At 34.7% G+C, this 18143-nt stretch overlaps 1 protein-coding gene across 9 annotated transcripts in view; it reads right to left on the bottom strand.

Moving 5' to 3' along the window:
* Positions 1-6: 6 nt before the first annotated feature.
* The window catches only part of LOC119639689 (atypical protein kinase C), a 30832-nt gene continuing 12695 nt past the window's right edge, over positions 7-18143 (bottom strand). Inside the window, exons 2-10 of one of the 9 annotated variants that reach the window (XM_038037246.1) lie at positions 15105-15651; positions 13571-14555; positions 5514-5564; positions 5360-5445; positions 4318-5301; positions 3395-3589; positions 3063-3184; positions 221-347; positions 7-143 (exon numbers count right to left, since the gene is read on the bottom strand). In XM_038037246.1, the coding sequence (XP_037893174.1) occupies positions 260-347; positions 3063-3184; positions 3395-3589; positions 4318-5301; positions 5360-5445; positions 5514-5564; positions 13571-14555; positions 15105-15620 (3027 nt within the window). In that variant the 5' untranslated portion in view covers positions 15621-15651 and the 3' untranslated portion in view covers positions 7-143; positions 221-259. Of the gene's footprint in view, positions 144-220; positions 348-493; positions 610-3062; positions 3185-3394; positions 3590-4317; positions 5302-5359; positions 5446-5513; positions 5565-13570; positions 14556-15104; positions 15695-18143 lie in introns of those variants that run through there. The other 8 variants (XM_038037247.1, XM_038037248.1, XM_038037249.1 and 5 more) reach the window with 8 other exon arrangements.

Here is an 18143-nt window from a genome sequence, read left to right as displayed (position 1 = left end):
TGTTGATGTTCATGATGATATTGATGATGTTGATCATTAGCATAAGTATTTGTTGTAATTAAATTATTATTAGGAGCATTTAATTGTAATAAATTTAAATCATCAGCAACTGAATCATAGTCACTTGAATCTTCGCCATAAAGCTGATAACGATTGAAAACAAAAAAATTATTAAAAATTTTTTCTATATTCATAAAATAAATGAACACTTTTTCCTTACACGCATATTATAAGGATGTAAATCGCAGAACTCGTGATGTCAGACTTCGTCTTCTAACGACATAAGCAATGGATTTACATATTCGAAACCCTCAAATTCCGATTGATCGATGCTATCGATAACCCGACTAAAAATTGAAAAATAAAATATTGAATAAAAATATATTGAAAGAATATTGTCGAATTTATGTAAAATTTTGAACAATCTTTGGAAACGATAAACAGTAAAAAGGCGATATATAAGGAAATATAAGAAAGACAGGCGAAAACTTACTCATCATCTGGAGTTAATTGTACCGCTTCGCCGGTAAATTCTGGTGGGAAATTGGCCAAATCACGATCTGAATCTAAACGTGGCTTAAAAGGTGGCGTTACTTGCTTATACGCAAGCTAAAGTATATTTTAACAAACATGCATGAAAGTTAGCAGAAAGTCATGGTTAGAAAATGATTTCAAATCATAATAATATGAATAGCAATTGTGTAAAAATAATCAAAATATCATAAAAAAAATGTCATCTGTTTTTTTTTTAGTGAAAAAATGATGATTATTCAATTATATGATAACATTTATATCAAATTATATCTCGTAATTTATGATAATGTACAGAAAAAGAACAAAAGAAACTTTAAGCTAAAGCAGCAGTAGAATTGAAAGTATGTAGTATGTTAAGACTTGCTTCCATCAGAGATAATAAATGTGTTATTATAATTGCATGAGTATGCTTTTTCTTCTTGTTATTATTATTATTATTACTATTATTACAATTAATTTCGCCAGTCTAAGGTTTCAAAGCAAAAGCGTCTAAGGCTAACGACCTTATTGAAAACTCAACCACACTTGACGTTCGAACCCCAGACCATTGAATTGCTAGGCGAGATCTTTTGCTTCGACTTAGAGCCAAAAATTCCTCCGTATCAAGAATAGAATGAAGAATAATCAAACAAAGTTTTTATTGAAAGAAAACTGATTATAAATTTTGTGACGACGAAAAGTCAAAGGTAGAAATACCGCATTAGATTTGCCATCCTCGTTACTACGAGGCTCTTGAAGTATACATTTTTCCGATTAGAATGAGAGTTCTACAACCAAACACTTTTCGTGTGCCTTTTCATCCATCAGTCTGTACGTCCGGAGTTTCCTTTTACTATATGGCTTCTCAGTTAATAGCTTCAGCTTGCACGGTCTGTTGCAGCCAATAAAATCGGAAAAAAAGAAGAGAACAATAAGTGCAAACCCTAGAGTGGTCCATGTCCCACCAATAGATATCCTAGACCACTTCTTTGAATACGTTTATCCACGTAACACTTTTGAAAGTAGGATTTCATAAGGAAAATGGTGGAAAAAGTGGTCTGATCCCAAGCATTTTTAATAGCCTCATTGCAGAAATGTACCAAATTTCATCAATATAAAACAAAAAATGAGATCTGCAAGACGGACAGACGGGCTTTGATCAATTCATAAAGTCACCCAGAAAGTGGTTCTGAATCGGTCGACACAATAAAAGACGGGTCTTTCTGTGATGTGATTTATAATAACGATTTTCTTATCATATTGACAACTTGCATTCTTTCCCAGATTTCTATGAAAAGTTTAGTAATACCCAACTATCCATCAAAAATCCGCTCAAAGTTGCAGTAACATAATTATTTATGGCCTTCTGTTCTAACGCTTGGCGGTTGGAATTATCACAGTTGGAGAAATTTTTGAATCAAATCCAGTAGAATGCACGCATTCTCTCTATACATTCTACAGTAGTTTTCCTTTCGAATTCAACTGGAACGCATTCAAGATGATCCCAATCAGTCATCTAATAACTCAACGATTTTGTCTTTGCCTCAAGACGAATATTTCCGTTTTATTTTTTGAAATTCTTAATATTATTAAATCCTCATGTCATTTATTACCCTGATATGCACATGAAGGCTTACATACTGTTGGTTCCAAAAAAGAGAAAAAAAAAAAAAAGAGCGAGAGAGAAGAGCTTAGAAGGATATGATTTGCCTACGTATGAGTTTGAATACAAAAACATACCGTTATTATCATTGGTTACACAGAGAAGTAATGAGAGCGGCCTTAACAATTATCATAAGTAGTTGAGGTTATGTAATACCAGGAGGCTATTTCAAAAACATGCTTTTCATCGTAAGAAAATTAATATAAAAAATATCCTTCTGTATCCTCCAACCAAGGTCAAGAAAAATGTTTATCTTTAATATTTCTTTTTATTTATATACATGTGTATATATTTAATTACGCATGCAAGTTAGTATTTGCCTTGCATAGACTTCCACGTTCGTTTTCAAAACAAACAAACGGAAACTTTCTCAGGACTATGACTTCATGTTATTTGTACCTTATTTTAATTTTTTTTTTTTTTTTTTTTTGTGCAAATTACCCAAGGATGGGAGTACCAACACGTTACATATACGCCTTATGTGTCCATGCACTTCATTAACCCCGACTTTCCAAGACAATAAGAAAAAATTGCATTTGCCGTTCATCTCCTTTCCTTTCTATTCCTATAAAACATTAGCTTAGAAAACAAATGCTGCTGCTACTGCTGCTGCTATTACTGTCGCAGTTGCGGATAAAGTTCTTTCTGAAACATATGTCAGAATTTTTTATTGAAATTTTCGTATTAAATGTTATCCTTCGCTTGGTTGGTTGCGGATACGCGGAAAAAACGATAGGAATTTATTCTCAATAATCTTTTATTCTATAAATACAAAGCAAACAATTATTGTCTTCTTTTGAGGCATTTCGGGAAACAACAAGACATTTAAAGCCTAATAAAAATTCCGCTACACAGATTATCTAATATTTAGTTAGTAAAAACTTACGGATCATCTGGCGTCAATTCAGCCGGTTCTCTGGTAAATTGAATGTCAAAATTTGTTGTCATGAATGGATCGCCAGGATCGATAATAGGTATAAAAGGCGGTTGTACTTCCTTACGTGCAATCTTATATATTTTGAGTAATTTTTGATGTTTTTTTTTTTTTTCAATATTTTTATAACAGTTAGAGAAGGAGGAGGATTTTCACATTTAGATATTTTTATAGAAAATAATCATCAAAATTTCACTTTTAGTTATTTTTTAAGAATATTCTTCATTATTTCAATTGTTTTTCTACAAATTAACACAATGTGTTAATTGAAGCGACAAACTTACCATTTCCCAATCGATTACTTTGAAGAATGGATGATTTTTAATATCCATGAAAGCAGTTTCTCGATGACAGCCTAAACGATCGGCTGGGTTTTTATTTAAGAAACCTTTTAAGACCGAAGCAGCCCTAACACTCAATGAACGGGGTATACGTATGGTCTTTTCCAAAATCACTTGGAATAGATAATCCTCGGTATTCTGCAAGCAATGTTTTAAAGTAAATATTTAAAATTTCTTCAATATACAATAATTAAAGCAAAACTTTGATAGATCTGTATAGACTAACCGCAGAAAGTGTTTCAAATACAGGCGGATAAGAGCATTTTACATATTACACAAAACTTAAGTGATATTTTTAATCCAAACTTGAATAACATCCGCAACAACAGATAACAGTTTTTCACTGTTCCAAAGATCTTTTGAATTCCCTTTAAAACCTTACAAAATAACCTAAAAATTTCGTTTAAACTATCGTCAAATGATCGCCTACACTCCTGCGTACACTGGGATAATGGCATTTCCTCATGTGGCTGTAAAAAAAACAAACCCAGAGTGCGCTACTCTACATGGAAGATATGTTGTTTTGATTAGTGATCCTTGAATTTTATTCTACTAAAATATTTGTGAGGACTTTTTCGATTTTTCAACAAAGTTATATTTCTCAATAAATTACTAGTGTTCGTTAGAAGGGTGTTTTTGGCGCTTTTCCAACAATTAAAATATCAGTGAAGACTTATTCAAGACTTTTTAAGGATAAAATAAATCCACAGATAGTTTTTTTTTTTTTTATTAAATTTGTTACGTTTGGCAAAATCTGATTATTCTTGAATAATAGGTAACTAACTGCATCTAAAGTCTTTCTTTGCGGAACCAATTCAACAATTTACTATTCTATTAATTAAATCAATTGAAAAGTTTACTTTTACCTGATCTGGATTTTCTGATGCGCCGGCTATGTCGAAAGGACTGCGGCCTGCCAACATTTCATATAACAATACACCCAACGCCCACCAATCTACTGAGAAACCATAATCTTCGCCTCTAAGAATTTCGGGTGCTATGTAATTGGGCGTACCGCAGAACGTGGAGGTAGTATCACCGGGGCGTATACCTTCCTTGCACATCCCGTAATCAGTTAACTTTATGTGACCCTCGTGATCTAGCAGAACATTATCTAATTTTAAATCACGATAAATAATACCTTTTTCATGCAAGAAATTCAAAGCTAAGCTAATTTCGGCTGCATAGAATCGGGCATGCTCTTCCGGCAGACGCCTTTGCCTTTGCATGTGATACATTAGATCGCCACCACGTACAAATTCAATAACGAAGAACAGGCGTGACGGTGTTTGGAAGCACGAATGCAAACCAACCAAAAATGGATGATTTGAGGCTGTCTCGAACACATGTTTCTCCGTTTGCACCCAATCAATGTCCTCATCATCGGTAACCAAAGCTTTCTTAATCACCTTCATAGCATAGATGCGTCGAGTTTTTTTCAACTCTACCATTAAAACTTTAGCATAACTGCCACGACCAATTACTCGTATCAGTTCGAAATCATCTAAAGAAAATTGACGTTGCGCGCCCATTTCAATTTCATCTTTCTGCGCCATATGAGCACCACTAGTAGAAGCCGATACCAATTCGTGGTCAGATGACATACAAGAATCGTCGACTTGATGATGCATGGGCGGATAGTCGGGTATAGGTGGCGGCATTTGAGGCAATTGCTCTGCAAAGTCATCTTCAGAGCCTTTGGGTACCAACGACTCAACATGCTCATTGGAGCAGGGTTTCTTAACTAATTTATGACATTTTTTATGCACCAACAGCTTACACTGTATGCACTTGAAACCTTGACGTCCCAGACCCCAAATCCGATCCTGACAGTAAGCGCAAAAAGCGCGCTACAAAAGAACAAATTACAAATCATATTAAAAATTAACAAATGAAAATGTTTCCTACCCTGTTAAAACGTTTAGCTTGGAATATATGACCATTGACACGATACAATTTACGCCATCTACGCGCTCCACGTCTATAAATGCTACCTAGGAGGAGATTATTTCCAATTGTTAAAAGAACTCATTAAATAGTTAAGAAAAACGTGAAAACTTACGATCTTCGCCATCACACAACAGACCAGGTGCTGCAGGAACATTGGGAAATACTGGAAGCGAAAGAATATTTTAATTAATAAAGTCGAATGAAATGGAAATTACAAAGAAAATGTGTTAATAAATATTAACTGAGAATGAAAAATGCTTGAACACCAAAACTGATCCACGAGATAAGATTATTTTAGACTGTTTTAAACACCACTGATCTCAACTTTGCGTATGCTTGAAAAAACTGCAAATATCTTTTTTCATTGTGTCTTGCGGTTCATTGGTTTTTCATTCACTAACTGAACATATTAGCTAACTATTCGTTAGTTAGGTAATAGAATGGAGTACACTAAAAATCGACTTGAGCCAATGAACCGGTTCAGACAGACCGATTCAACCGGCAAACTTTGAATTTTCGCTGAAAATCTTTGTACAGATATATGCAACGTTCAGAAGGACTCTAGATAAACCCGCCTTTTATTACACACGTCGATTCAGAAGCATTCTCTGAATAGATTTGAGCTTGTCTGTCCGTCTGTCCGACTTGTTATCTTGCGTTCAAACTACAATCTGCAATTTTTAAGATTTTTTGATGACATTTGGTACACAGATATATTTCAGCCCAAGGACAAACGCTATTGAAAATGTTTCGAAACGCATCACCTTTTCGACCATTTCCCATATAACACCTCATATTGAAAAGTCCTTATATGAATAGCTGTATTATGCGAAGCTGGGTAGGGTATTTGATGATGGGCCGAGTCCCTCTATAGTGTTTTTACTTGCTTGTAAGTATGTGTTTAGTTAACTTTTGCACTTTATGCTACAGGATACAAGAGCGATATTGGTTTATATTTTATGTGATAGTTGAATAACAGATCGTTCCGCTCATAAGACACGTTGCAGTTGTAATTTTCTTAAAAATTTTCGTTGCTTCCGCTTATTGAATAGCATCTAAAGCAGTTCGAAAGATAGAATAGTAAGAGATTCGTTTAAAAGCGAATACAATTTCTCCTTCACTGAATTGTAAAATACAGGGAAAATCATTTGCAGTACAATTTACATGTTATCAGTAGATTGTATTGGTCAAGGGCAAAAGTCAAATCAATTATGCAGATATGTATGCTAGACTTCTGTTTAAATCAATGTCAATTTAAGCGTAATTTCAAAGCAAAATCGCTAAAGACCTAAACGGCAATCCATACCGGGCCAACAGAGGAAAAACATGTGGATTAGTAATTATTACAAATTAAGTCAACCTACATCTGCTGAACTTGCGTTCAAATCCTTAAGTCAAGAAGGAAAACAAAAGAAAAGACACGAAGGCAACGCGTATGGAGTTATAGTGTATATACTCCTCACTCTATGATATCAAGTCATACGTATGTTTCGATCAGGGTGAACTTCTGCGCCTATCTAGCTATATCAGTAGACACGTCTTTCAGTCTGATCATGAGCTTGTCATTTATTTATGCATAATTAGGGATGGGAAGCTGACTGACTTAGTTGATGGCTCATAAATGCGAGCCATTATCTATGGCCATGAAAATAATCAAAGAAACAAGTAAAAACACTATACTAAGCCACAGTCCACCATTAAATACCCTACATCATCCTAGAGTTATTCATACAACGACTTTTCAAAATAAGGATTTTTCTGCGAGGTGGTCGAGAAAAAGGTCCAATGCGAAAGCACTTTCAACAGCGTTCGTCTTTGGGTCAAAACACTTTTGTCCAGCAAATTTTATCCAATTATCTCAAAAATTACGGTCTATAGGTTGAACGCAAGCATAAAAGACAGACAAATGGACAAACAAGCTTAGATCGATTCAGAATTATTTTCTCGGCATAAGAAAAGGTGGGTATTTCTCACGGATATCCGCAGAAGCTCCAATAAACCGTTGCACCGCAAGTTCTGTACGGTATAAAAATGAGTGTGATCCACACAAAACCACTGCCAAATAAGGTTTAGAATCCATCGTTGACATTCGTTTAATAAAAATTTATCCTCCGACAACTTAAACGGTCAGTGTTAGAATTGTGCGGTCGAAATATTTCGTTACTTCCATATACAGGCTTAAAGTCATTTATTAAGCTCGATTACAATTTTTTAAGTTCTTTATCTGTTCATATTAATTCTCATCGTAACTACATGGAACTATAAGTAGCTTTACGATTCGATTCACTATAACTTTCTTGTCAGTTGCAAAGCTAACCGATGGCAGGGTGTCCAATTCCTGCTGAATATTTTAAAATATGTGATCGATAATTGGGAGATCGTACCTTACACAATTTTTTGCTTGAGGGCGAAACAAAGTCTCAGATTAAAAAAGACCCTTTCCTCATAACACAACTTATAAACTAATGTTTTCCAAATAGTTTTTCTACACTGATTTCGCTTTTCTCCCTTGCTCAAGTACTCTTGTACAGCAATTGTGATTTTCTTATCTAGCGATAATCAGCCTTAGTACGTTTGCTAGCAAGTTGCATGCTCCTTGCAAAATTCGAAAAGACATGATAGTTGTTACGATAAAAATGAAGTCTAACATGGTAGACTCGAGATGTAAGCAGCGGTCATCGGTTTATATATATAATTAGATCTCTAATGTAACATGACCTTGGCAGTTCTTCTTGGAGGCCTGTAAAGATGTTTCGACCCTGATTGTTTTCTTCATTCATGTATTTAAGTTAAGTAAAGAAAAAATGATCCGTAATGCTGCTTGCTGTCTCATCCTATCCTCACGTTCTGCTCATCCTCTCTGACTTATCAATGATGCCACAAAAACATGAATTAAGACCGTATAGTAAACCAAGCTGCAATTGTGAGCTCAGCTGACCTAACCTTCAGAAATCGAAAATCATCTATTTTCGGAATACTTTTAGTTTGAAAATTGTATGCATGAACCTGGTAGGCATACCGCCAGACCACATACATTCATATGTTAAAGTTTCTTCCTCTTTGTTAAATTCGTGAGCTTAAAACTTTCAATAGCAACCGTGTCATAAAATTGAGGGACATGATGAGATCATTGGCGAACTTTACATTGAGCAAAAATTACAGTTAACTTGTTCCGAAATTAATTAAGATGCGATACAATAATTTCGCAGAGAGTGAGTACGCGTGGAAAGTGACTCTAAGGCTTCATTATCACCTAGCGATGGTCATGGAAATTATATCAATACTAACAACCAGCACCGCCACTCATAAAAAACGAAGATGTCTGCACGCCATAAACAGAGGCTGCTTCGCAGATGCCGCTCCAAATAATCACGATTTAATATATTGTCTTGTAATTAGCACAGCTATTTACATAAATACCGTTAATAACATACAGAAAAGCATAAGAGTATGTGTAATAAGTAAACACTTTTATAATATATATTTCAAAAAAAATTGTTATTTTAAATCACTTATAAAAAAGAGTCTTCTAACAGTTAGTTACATGACAGAAATTGTCTTTGAAAATATTTATTAATTTTTTTGCAATAATTTCAATGCAAAAAATAAACAAAAAAAAAAACCAAAAAAGAAAACAAAACGCAAGACAACAGAAGCACTTTAAAGCGATGACTGACTGACTGACTGACTGACGACAAAAAAGAAACTCAATGTTTGCCTTTAAGAAAATTCAAAGCAACTAATTTATCGATAGGAAACACTATTAAGCATTCTTATATTATAGCAATGACAAGTACAACGATAACGATGATGACGACGACGATGATGATGATGATGATGAGGGCACACTTGAGATACCAAGAAAACCAAATATAATACAATATTAACGAAAGACAAATGAGAAAAAAAAATAAAAACAAATATGAACACGAATATTCATCCGCAGTCGTATCGAGAAAGAGAAGGAGAATGTATATGTGTTACAGTTAATTTTGATATAAACTAAAGAATAATTATTGAGTGGTTGTTGTGTTGTCAAATAAATTGACCAATACAATAATAAATAACAAAAAGCAATACAATACAAAATGTGGAACACAGACATTAACGCGTAGAGACAAATGCGCAAAAAAAAAAATAAATAAATAAATAAAAATGTTCTATTACTTTTATAAGCGCCGTTATTTTTCAAATACAGGCGAACAAACACAAAAGTGCTTTATATAAAGAAAAACTCAATTTGTTATGCAGATGCCTTGCAATAAACTTTGTGTCTCGTAATCTAAAATTATAATTTAGAATAATTGATTTTTTTGTTTCCCTTTCTTTTTTTTTTTTTCTTTTAGATAGGCGACGGAATATGGGTTTTATTGATATTAATTAAGCAAATTGTGTAACGAAAAAACTGCATAAAATCAAGGAATATTAAAGGCCACAATACATTGTGGACAAAACATAATTAGAGTTTATTCTTATACCCTACACCACTTGTGATACAGGATGGATTAGGTTTGTGCGGTCGCATGTAACATGCAAAAGGGCTTAAGATAGATCTGCCCTTTTATTATTATACCGGTCGACTCGGAATAATTTTTTTAAATCGATTTAGACTTGCTTATCTGTTTGTCCGTCTGTCCGATTGTGTCCTAGTGTTCCACCTGCAGATCGCAATTTTTGAGATATTTTCATGAGATTTGATACCCTGACGTGCTTTGCCTCAAGAACAAACCCTATTGAAAATTGTTTGGATCGGCCCATTTTTCCGCCCACACCACATGTAATGCCCTTGTTCTGAAAAGGCAAAAGACACTGAACAGTAATATTTTCTGGACCCCCTCTCATATAACCCATCCCACGAAAATTGAATCTTTATATGATAAAAAAGTGTAATCTTCAATATTTCATAGTGAAAATTGGTTCATAATAGTACTTTGCCAAAGAAATCGATCTTACCGAATTTGGACTGAAATTACCAAATTGAGCCAAAGGATCCTCACGAAACGTAAACCATTATTGTTAATGTTTTATTGTTAATTTGACATAAAAATGAAGTGGACCAAATTTGAACCGCATGGGTCTACTTTTTGGATGTCATCCCATATAAAGTTTCTCATGAGAAAGCTTTAATTTGTAATATTTTATGATGAAACCTCATTCATAAGAGATATTTTGGCAAAAAAAGTAGTAGTAGTGAAGTGGGATTACACGGTTGTATTTTTTAAAATTTAAAACACTTGTAAGGGTTATCATGACAAGGAAGCCCCTCCAAGTAAATTAGGATTGTTAAATTTGAGTCGCGCTATATGACGTTTGGGGCGTCCTCCATTATGCAGACTTTCATGAACACTATGCATATGCAGGAAAGCAGGGAGTCATCTTGGATGTATTATTACCGAGACAAGCGAAAAATTTTACCAGGCAAAATGGCGTAAGGTATTTAAAGATCGGCCTTGACCGTCTATAATTTTCTTACTTCTTTTAATACTAATTATAAAATACTCGCGCTACGATGTATACATTTTCTTGGTAGGTTGATATGACTGTTGTGAACAGCTGACGTAATTGTTCCGTGAGTTTAATAAGTAGTAATTAGTTTATTTAAACAATCTTCTTGGCAGCAAAGGATTTTTTGGTCCATCTGTAACACGATATTCACTAGAGCATTAAGCAGTTTTCGAGTCGTAAGCATAACTCCCAAGTATTGCCTTTGACACTTAAACACGTCGTTGTTTTTCAAATAAATTCAAAATTTTTGGAACCAGACGGGAAGACACATGAGACAAGGGCGAATCGTCCTTCACATATCAACAATATTTAAGCAAGGACTCCTGGGGTCAATCGACGATTGGCAAGTAAAACCTCTTTGATTTTGTTATTGTTTTCATGAGTACTTGAGATTGATGATCTCGCTGAACGAAATTGGTCTTCAACTATCTCACGACCCCAATTAAATGGTTTATAACACTTAAAAAATTGTGATTTTGATAAGCACCCATCACCATAAAATTTTTGTAACATTTTTAATTCATTAAATTTTTTGACAAAACTTGATGCAAACTTTTTTCTCAAGAGAGTTTTTCATTTCAAAAATCGCTGACAACAAGAGCTTGCTTAAATAAAAAGAACACACTGCTAGTGCCTGTTCAAAGGGGCGGGCACATGTCTTGAAATTTATGTCAGCTCTTCACAACCGACCAAAAAAGTATGCATACATCGATATCATAGCGTGGGAATTTTGAAAAAATGCAGTCCTGTTACTTTTTGTCCTCAGTAATATTATGATAAGAATTTCCCACAAAATTTTATTATTATTATTTATTAACAATAACAATTAATTTACTTTTTACAAAAATATTCTCTATAACATGCGTTGTCATCATTGTGTTCCATTTTCAAAAATCTAAAAAAAAAAATTTAATTTTTTTTTTCTATAATTATTTCATACGCAGCACTAAACCGTTTTATTAGGGATTTAGAAATATACTGTGTACCCTGCAGTGCTCAAACATTTAGTTTGCCTTATACGTATATATGTACACAAACTTATTCAGCATATCCAATAATGACGACATTACTAACGGTTTTATCTTTGGTTTTATATATAAAAATTAAAAATAAATGTGGTATAAACTTTTGAGATAAGATTAGTGAGTGAAACGCTTTGGCTTCATTACTTGGATTTATCATGATAAGAACAACAACACAAACAACAGCAACAACATCATCAACAACAACATCTGCAACTGTCTACAGTGTTTATATTTTGCTTATCTATACAAACCGTAAAGTGGGTGATATTGAAAGACAAATGAAAACAATTAAAACTATTATTAGGAACGTGAAGAAACAAATCTCTTTGTACTGTACGTCTAATAAAACTTGAAAAAATTGATGCGGATTAATTTTATATCACTTTAATTAAATAATACATATCTCTATCATAGTATAATGACATGAAGCATTGCCGTTAAAAAAGCATAAGAGAAAGTCTTAAATGTTCATGCTGACGACATGGAATGATGAATACTGTCCACCAGTTCAAACCTAAATATTGCGCCAGACCAAAGGCCGATTCGGATCATTCTTACAGTTTACTTTTAACAGAGTAGAAAGTATTTTATATTCTAGATGGTTTCTTATGTACGTATATATGGAGGGCAAGTGTTCCATAGAAATGAAAGAGATTTGGCCATCAATAAAATCCCTTCATAGAACAATTCAGCTCACATGGCACGTGGCGAACATTCGCGTCTGGTCGCCTTTGGAATAATCTTCTAGCAATGATATTACCTAGTATTCAAGATGTTTTCACTTTCAAATCGGACACTACTCACTGCTTCGCTTTTCGCCTTTACATAATACATAAACCTGCCTGAGCACCACTCTCTACTCATACGTACAGATAAACTACCCTGAATAATTGATTACTTAAAAAAGAATTTAAAAAAAACGAAGTATGCGTGTTTGTAGGCAATTTCTGTGATCTTCCAGATGATCTTTACAAATATTTGTGCTGGCTAACCTATACTATGAGACGTACTTTTTTATTGCGATCGTATTAGTGAGCGTCGAAGATCGGTTCTGAAATTTGGTCTCCGCACAAGGGTGACTTTCCGCCCGGACACAAGGACAGACAGTCGCGCATAGTTACATCGACTCGAATAATCTACAATTTATGCGCGTACTTTATCTGATATCTGATGCGTAGAGAAAGAAAAAAAGAATCTACTTTACGTCCATCCTTCGAAGACGTTTGCAATTCCTATAGTCGAAGAATGCAAAATATAACACCATAGCGTCCAATTAAAAACCTCAATAAATGCGATAACTTGCAGTGATAATGATTATCATCATGAGCTATCGAAGAAAGTTTGATGCACGAAAACTATTAGACAAATAGACAAATAAAAAAATAAAAAATGTTTAATAAGCCCGTAAGTATTTTCTCCCGACCCGCATACAAAGAGAAGACGAAACTTTATGAAAGTGTGAAAAACATCATCTCTTGTTCATTTATAATATGAATATTAACAACAAAGTAAATACAAGTTTTTGATATAAAATTTTATTTAAATAAATTGAAAGTAAATTGAACAAAAATTACAAAAAATTTAAGAAAAATTTTGATGAAAAATATTATCTTTTTTTCTTATTGTTTACTGTGCCTACCTGTTGCATAAGCCGGTTCAATTTCTTCCTCGGATGGCAATTGTTGTATTGGCACCGTTGGTATAGGAACCGGTATAGGTAAGCGTTCATAATGAATGCATTCATGATGATACTGATGATGCCCATGGCCGTTGTGTATGGTACTTAAAGAACTATTGCGACCGCCACTACTGCTACCGCCACCGCCGCCACAACCATTCAAACCACTGCCAGCACTGCCGTGATGTGCTCCACGATGATGTATAGGCTCCAAGCCCATACAACTTACACTACCGAAAATACTACCTCCGCTCGTACCAACACCACCCGTAATTGTGTCATCCATTGTGGTTGTAGCAGCTGTAGCACTATTATGGCAACGACTAGAACACCGACCCAAAGAGCCGGAACCTCCGCCGCCGCTGGCAACGCTGCTATGTACCGTTGAATGATGATGACACGTACCGACCAAACCGCCTAAATGCGTAGTCATATGCGCTATATGACTACCGGAAGCCATTATCGAACCACAACCTTGACTAGAATCCGAGCCAGAATCATGACTCGGTCCGTAGGGACCCGCCGAACCAGGCCTCGAGCCAATTAAACTCATTGTAGAGTGTGGTGGCGTTATGGAAGATGAAGTTTGCATATAATGATGTGTATATGGATGGGGATGGGGAACATCATAATCGCCAGTGTCTATAGCACCGGCTAACAGTCCAACGCTGCCACTGCTAGTGGTATGCCCCACATTGACCAGGTGACCTGTACTGCCTTGTAAACATCCTATAGAACCATGAGCACTGCTGGGACCGACAGTGCCGTGACTACCATGATGACTACCGCCGCCACCGCCATGTATACTGCCATGAGCACTTCCGCTGCGACTATGCAGTGAAACGCCACGAGTTAAGGTATTGTTAGCCGATTGTATGGAAGAGACTACGGCACCGCGACACATAATATCAGATAATTGGTTCGCCTGTATATCGAAATATTTACTCTATCAACATAAAATATCGTTACCGAAAGAGAAGGATGATGTTCAAAGCATGATGATGACAGATACCGAATTGATTCCGTCCCATTAATAAAAAGCAGGCGTAAAAATTTTGGCGGAATTTAAAAAAAATGTTCAAAGTAGAACGAAGACCAATTTCAATTAATAATCGATTTTTGAATTTCAATTTGACAAAGCAGTGCAAAAAACCCAAGAAAAACATAATTTCTCAAATCCATTTTGATTTGATCTTCTATCTATTAAGGTCAACAACGTTAAGTTAATCGCAGGATTAAAACGACTGCCGTTCAATTCAAACACTAAACAAGTTTGTTACAGGTTCGTATAGCCCGTCGCGGCGTTATATGAAATTTGAACACTTGGCTTTAGTCAATCTTTTAAGTGAACGAGATAACGTTATAGGTTTTTTTTCCAATTTTTACTTCGATGCAGATTTATCAATTGCTCCTAAAAATATGCTATGTTTTTCTTGCATTTCTTTTCTTTGCACTTTTGCAAACGATAATCATTTCTTTATTTTAATAACAATACCTTATGAAAAGTCCATACCTGCGGACTATCAAGACGATCCAGCGATTGGCGACGCGAGGGATAATCATTAGCCGAGAAAATTTGTTGGGCTGCTGGACAATTTTTATTGGAATGTGAATGCAAACACTGTTGAGAAGCTGTTAAAGGATGAGGTGGTGGTGGCGGTGGTGTTATTGAGCCGCAGGGACTACCCGGACAGGGACTGCCCGGACAAGGACTCATGCAGCGACTGCGACACGTGGGACTGTAGCAAAGATTTGATTGAGTAACAGTGGTAACAGCCGATGGAGTAGTAGGACATGTATTGTTAGCATTGCTGGTGTTTGTGGTGGATGTGGTGGGAGCAGCTGAAGCTGCTGCCGCCGCCGTGCCAGCCGCCCCTGCCGTTGCACTTGTAGTAACGCAAGGTTCCTCGTCTTGCTGCACCAAATTGACAGGCAAGGGAGTGCACTGAGTATTACGACGTGGCGAACGGCCCCGATCGACCGTTGTAGCACTCCAATAACCCCAGGCCATAGTATTTGAAATTAATTTTTTTAACTTTCTCCTTTTTTTTATTAAGAAAAAAAAACTTATTTTAGAGTAATGATTTAAAAAAAAATTATATTGAAATATCTTCCACACACTTTTCTTTTTGTGAAAAAAAAACCACACCTTTAAGGAAAACCAAAAATAAAAAATTGTGTAATATCGTTATATTAGCACGCTGATGAAAGCACACAAAACATAATTTCTTTTTCTCCTCTCACTACTACTGCCGCAGCTACTGCTGCTGCTGTTTTCTTTGTCGGTATTTGAAAAAACGGAAATGATAAAAATTGCCATAAATTCCATACAAATTCAAGAACATGAAAAGTATGTAGATTTAACTCATTTGGTTACAATTGCCTGCTTGGTTACCTTTCTCATAAAGGGCCTCAAGTGATAAATGAAGAGATAACAGCAACATAAAAAAAAAGGAAAACTCACGAACAAAAATTTGAATAAAACTTGCGGTTAGCAAAGCCAAACGCAAGCAAAGAAACTACCGACCGACGACAACGATATGCAAAGACACACACACACACATATATATATATATATATATATATTTTTTTTTTTTTTTTTTCTTTAAATCCATTAATAATGCAATGCAGATGATTTGAGAATAAGCAACAACAAAATAACAATAACGGCAATACAACAACAGTTAAAATGTAATTTCTTTACATTAGTAAAAAAAAAGGTTGAACTCGCGGAGTAGAAAGCAGAGAACGGGCAATAAGGATAAAAACAAAACTGAGAGAAAGAAAAGAAGAGAACAAAATTGACAAAGAAAGGAGACATCTCTCTCTCTCTCTCTCTCTCTCTCTCTCTTTACCTAACTATCTATTTTTCTCTCTCTCTATCAATCGCTTTCTCTCGCGCTTTCTCTATCTCTTCCTCCTTGGCTGGTCTTGGTCTCCTATCCATAAAGTAGAAACTTTAAGGGTAACCGAGTTAACGTAAACATTTTTGTTCCTGCAGAGCAGAAAATATTTAAAAAGAAAAAAATTATTTAAAATAAATTTAAAAAATTCTCAATTAATCGACGTTAACCTTTAAAGTGGCTTTAGGATTACCACCGTTTACAATAGTAAACAAATTAAGAACAAAAATTATACAAAAAAGGTTTTTTGACAATTTGCAAATTTTCAAAAGCAAAAAGAAAAAAATCTTCAACTTTAAAGCAAAAGCAAATCCTTACAAATCCATGCTTAGCTTTCAATCTCGTTTAGTGCAAATATCCGGGTTAAAATACAACAAACAAGCGCATAACTGACGTCAAAACCTTGTCTGGTATGCACTAAACAGAAACAGAAACAGCAACACTAACAACAATAACAACAATTCCGCACGAAAATGCCAACACTAACATAAATCACCAAAAAAAAGACAGAATGAGCTTATGCTGCAATTATACTAAATGAGTTTCTATCAAATAGAAATAAAAAATAAAAAAATAATTCTAAAGGCTAAAAACACACACACGCTAACAGACTTAACAACGGAGACACACACACACACACGTACGCATACAAACGGAGTACACACGGATAGGAGTATGGACTTAAAAAAATCCATAAAACTAAATAATGCATCGACTTAAAAGAACGAAGAAGAAGCAAAACAAAAATTCTTTCAACAAAAAGGAAATTACTTAAACAAATAACAACAAGAACAGTAACAACCATGTAGACATAAAATGATGAAAAAAGTTTACTTTACTTAGTTTTTTACTGTATTTTTGTGTTCTTTTTTTTTTTGTATTTTTCATTTATAAAGAAATCAAAAACAAAAAAAATAGCATAAGATAATTACTTAAGGCAAAAAATGCATATAGATGTGTGTGCACTGCATAAAAGCTAATAATAAAATCAATAAAATTCTTTAGCACTCCCAATAACATGCAATTAAAAAATAGTCTTTAAAAGTGGGCATTGAAATTTAATATGCAAAAGTGGCCTAAGGGTATGCTTTGAAAATTTTTAATATACCTGATGTATGAAAATTTAATTACTCAACTTTTCGACTTTTCACTCGCCACTTAAAAAAAAAGTCAAGTAAACGACGCTACACTACATTGATAAATTTAATGAGTCAATAATTTGCTTCTTTTTTTTTGTGGAAAATAAATCGCTTGCATATCCGATGCGAAAGCAAAAAACTCTTTTTTTTTTTCTTCTGTCGAAATTGATTGACCAATGCTAACGTCACCGATTAAGTTGGAAATTATAGACATTCGAGATAATTGAAAGTTCGCCAAGGAGCTGACGCTTGCGAGAATATGAATAACACCAGATTATCGGACATTTTCTATAGAGCGTTCAATTTTCGCGATTGCTCTTTTCTTTCAGAAACTAAGAATCGTATATTTTTTTTGACAAAGTCTATGTCCTGTTATGACGACTTTATGGTAACTAAAGTCCGTTGTGTCGATACACAGGAAAATACATTTCAGAGTCAAGGCGCCGATATGCGAAGAATAAACAAGAATTTGTGGCGCAAAAGTTGGTGTGA

The sequence above is a fragment of the Glossina fuscipes genome, unplaced genomic scaffold (genome assembly GCF_014805625.2).
Source record: "Glossina fuscipes isolate IAEA_lab_2018 unplaced genomic scaffold, Yale_Gfus_2 113, whole genome shotgun sequence".
Classification (NCBI taxonomy): domain Eukaryota; kingdom Metazoa; phylum Arthropoda; class Insecta; order Diptera; family Glossinidae; genus Glossina; species Glossina fuscipes.
Note: the sequence above shows the minus strand (reverse complement) of the source record. Positions and strands in the feature narration are given on the sequence as shown.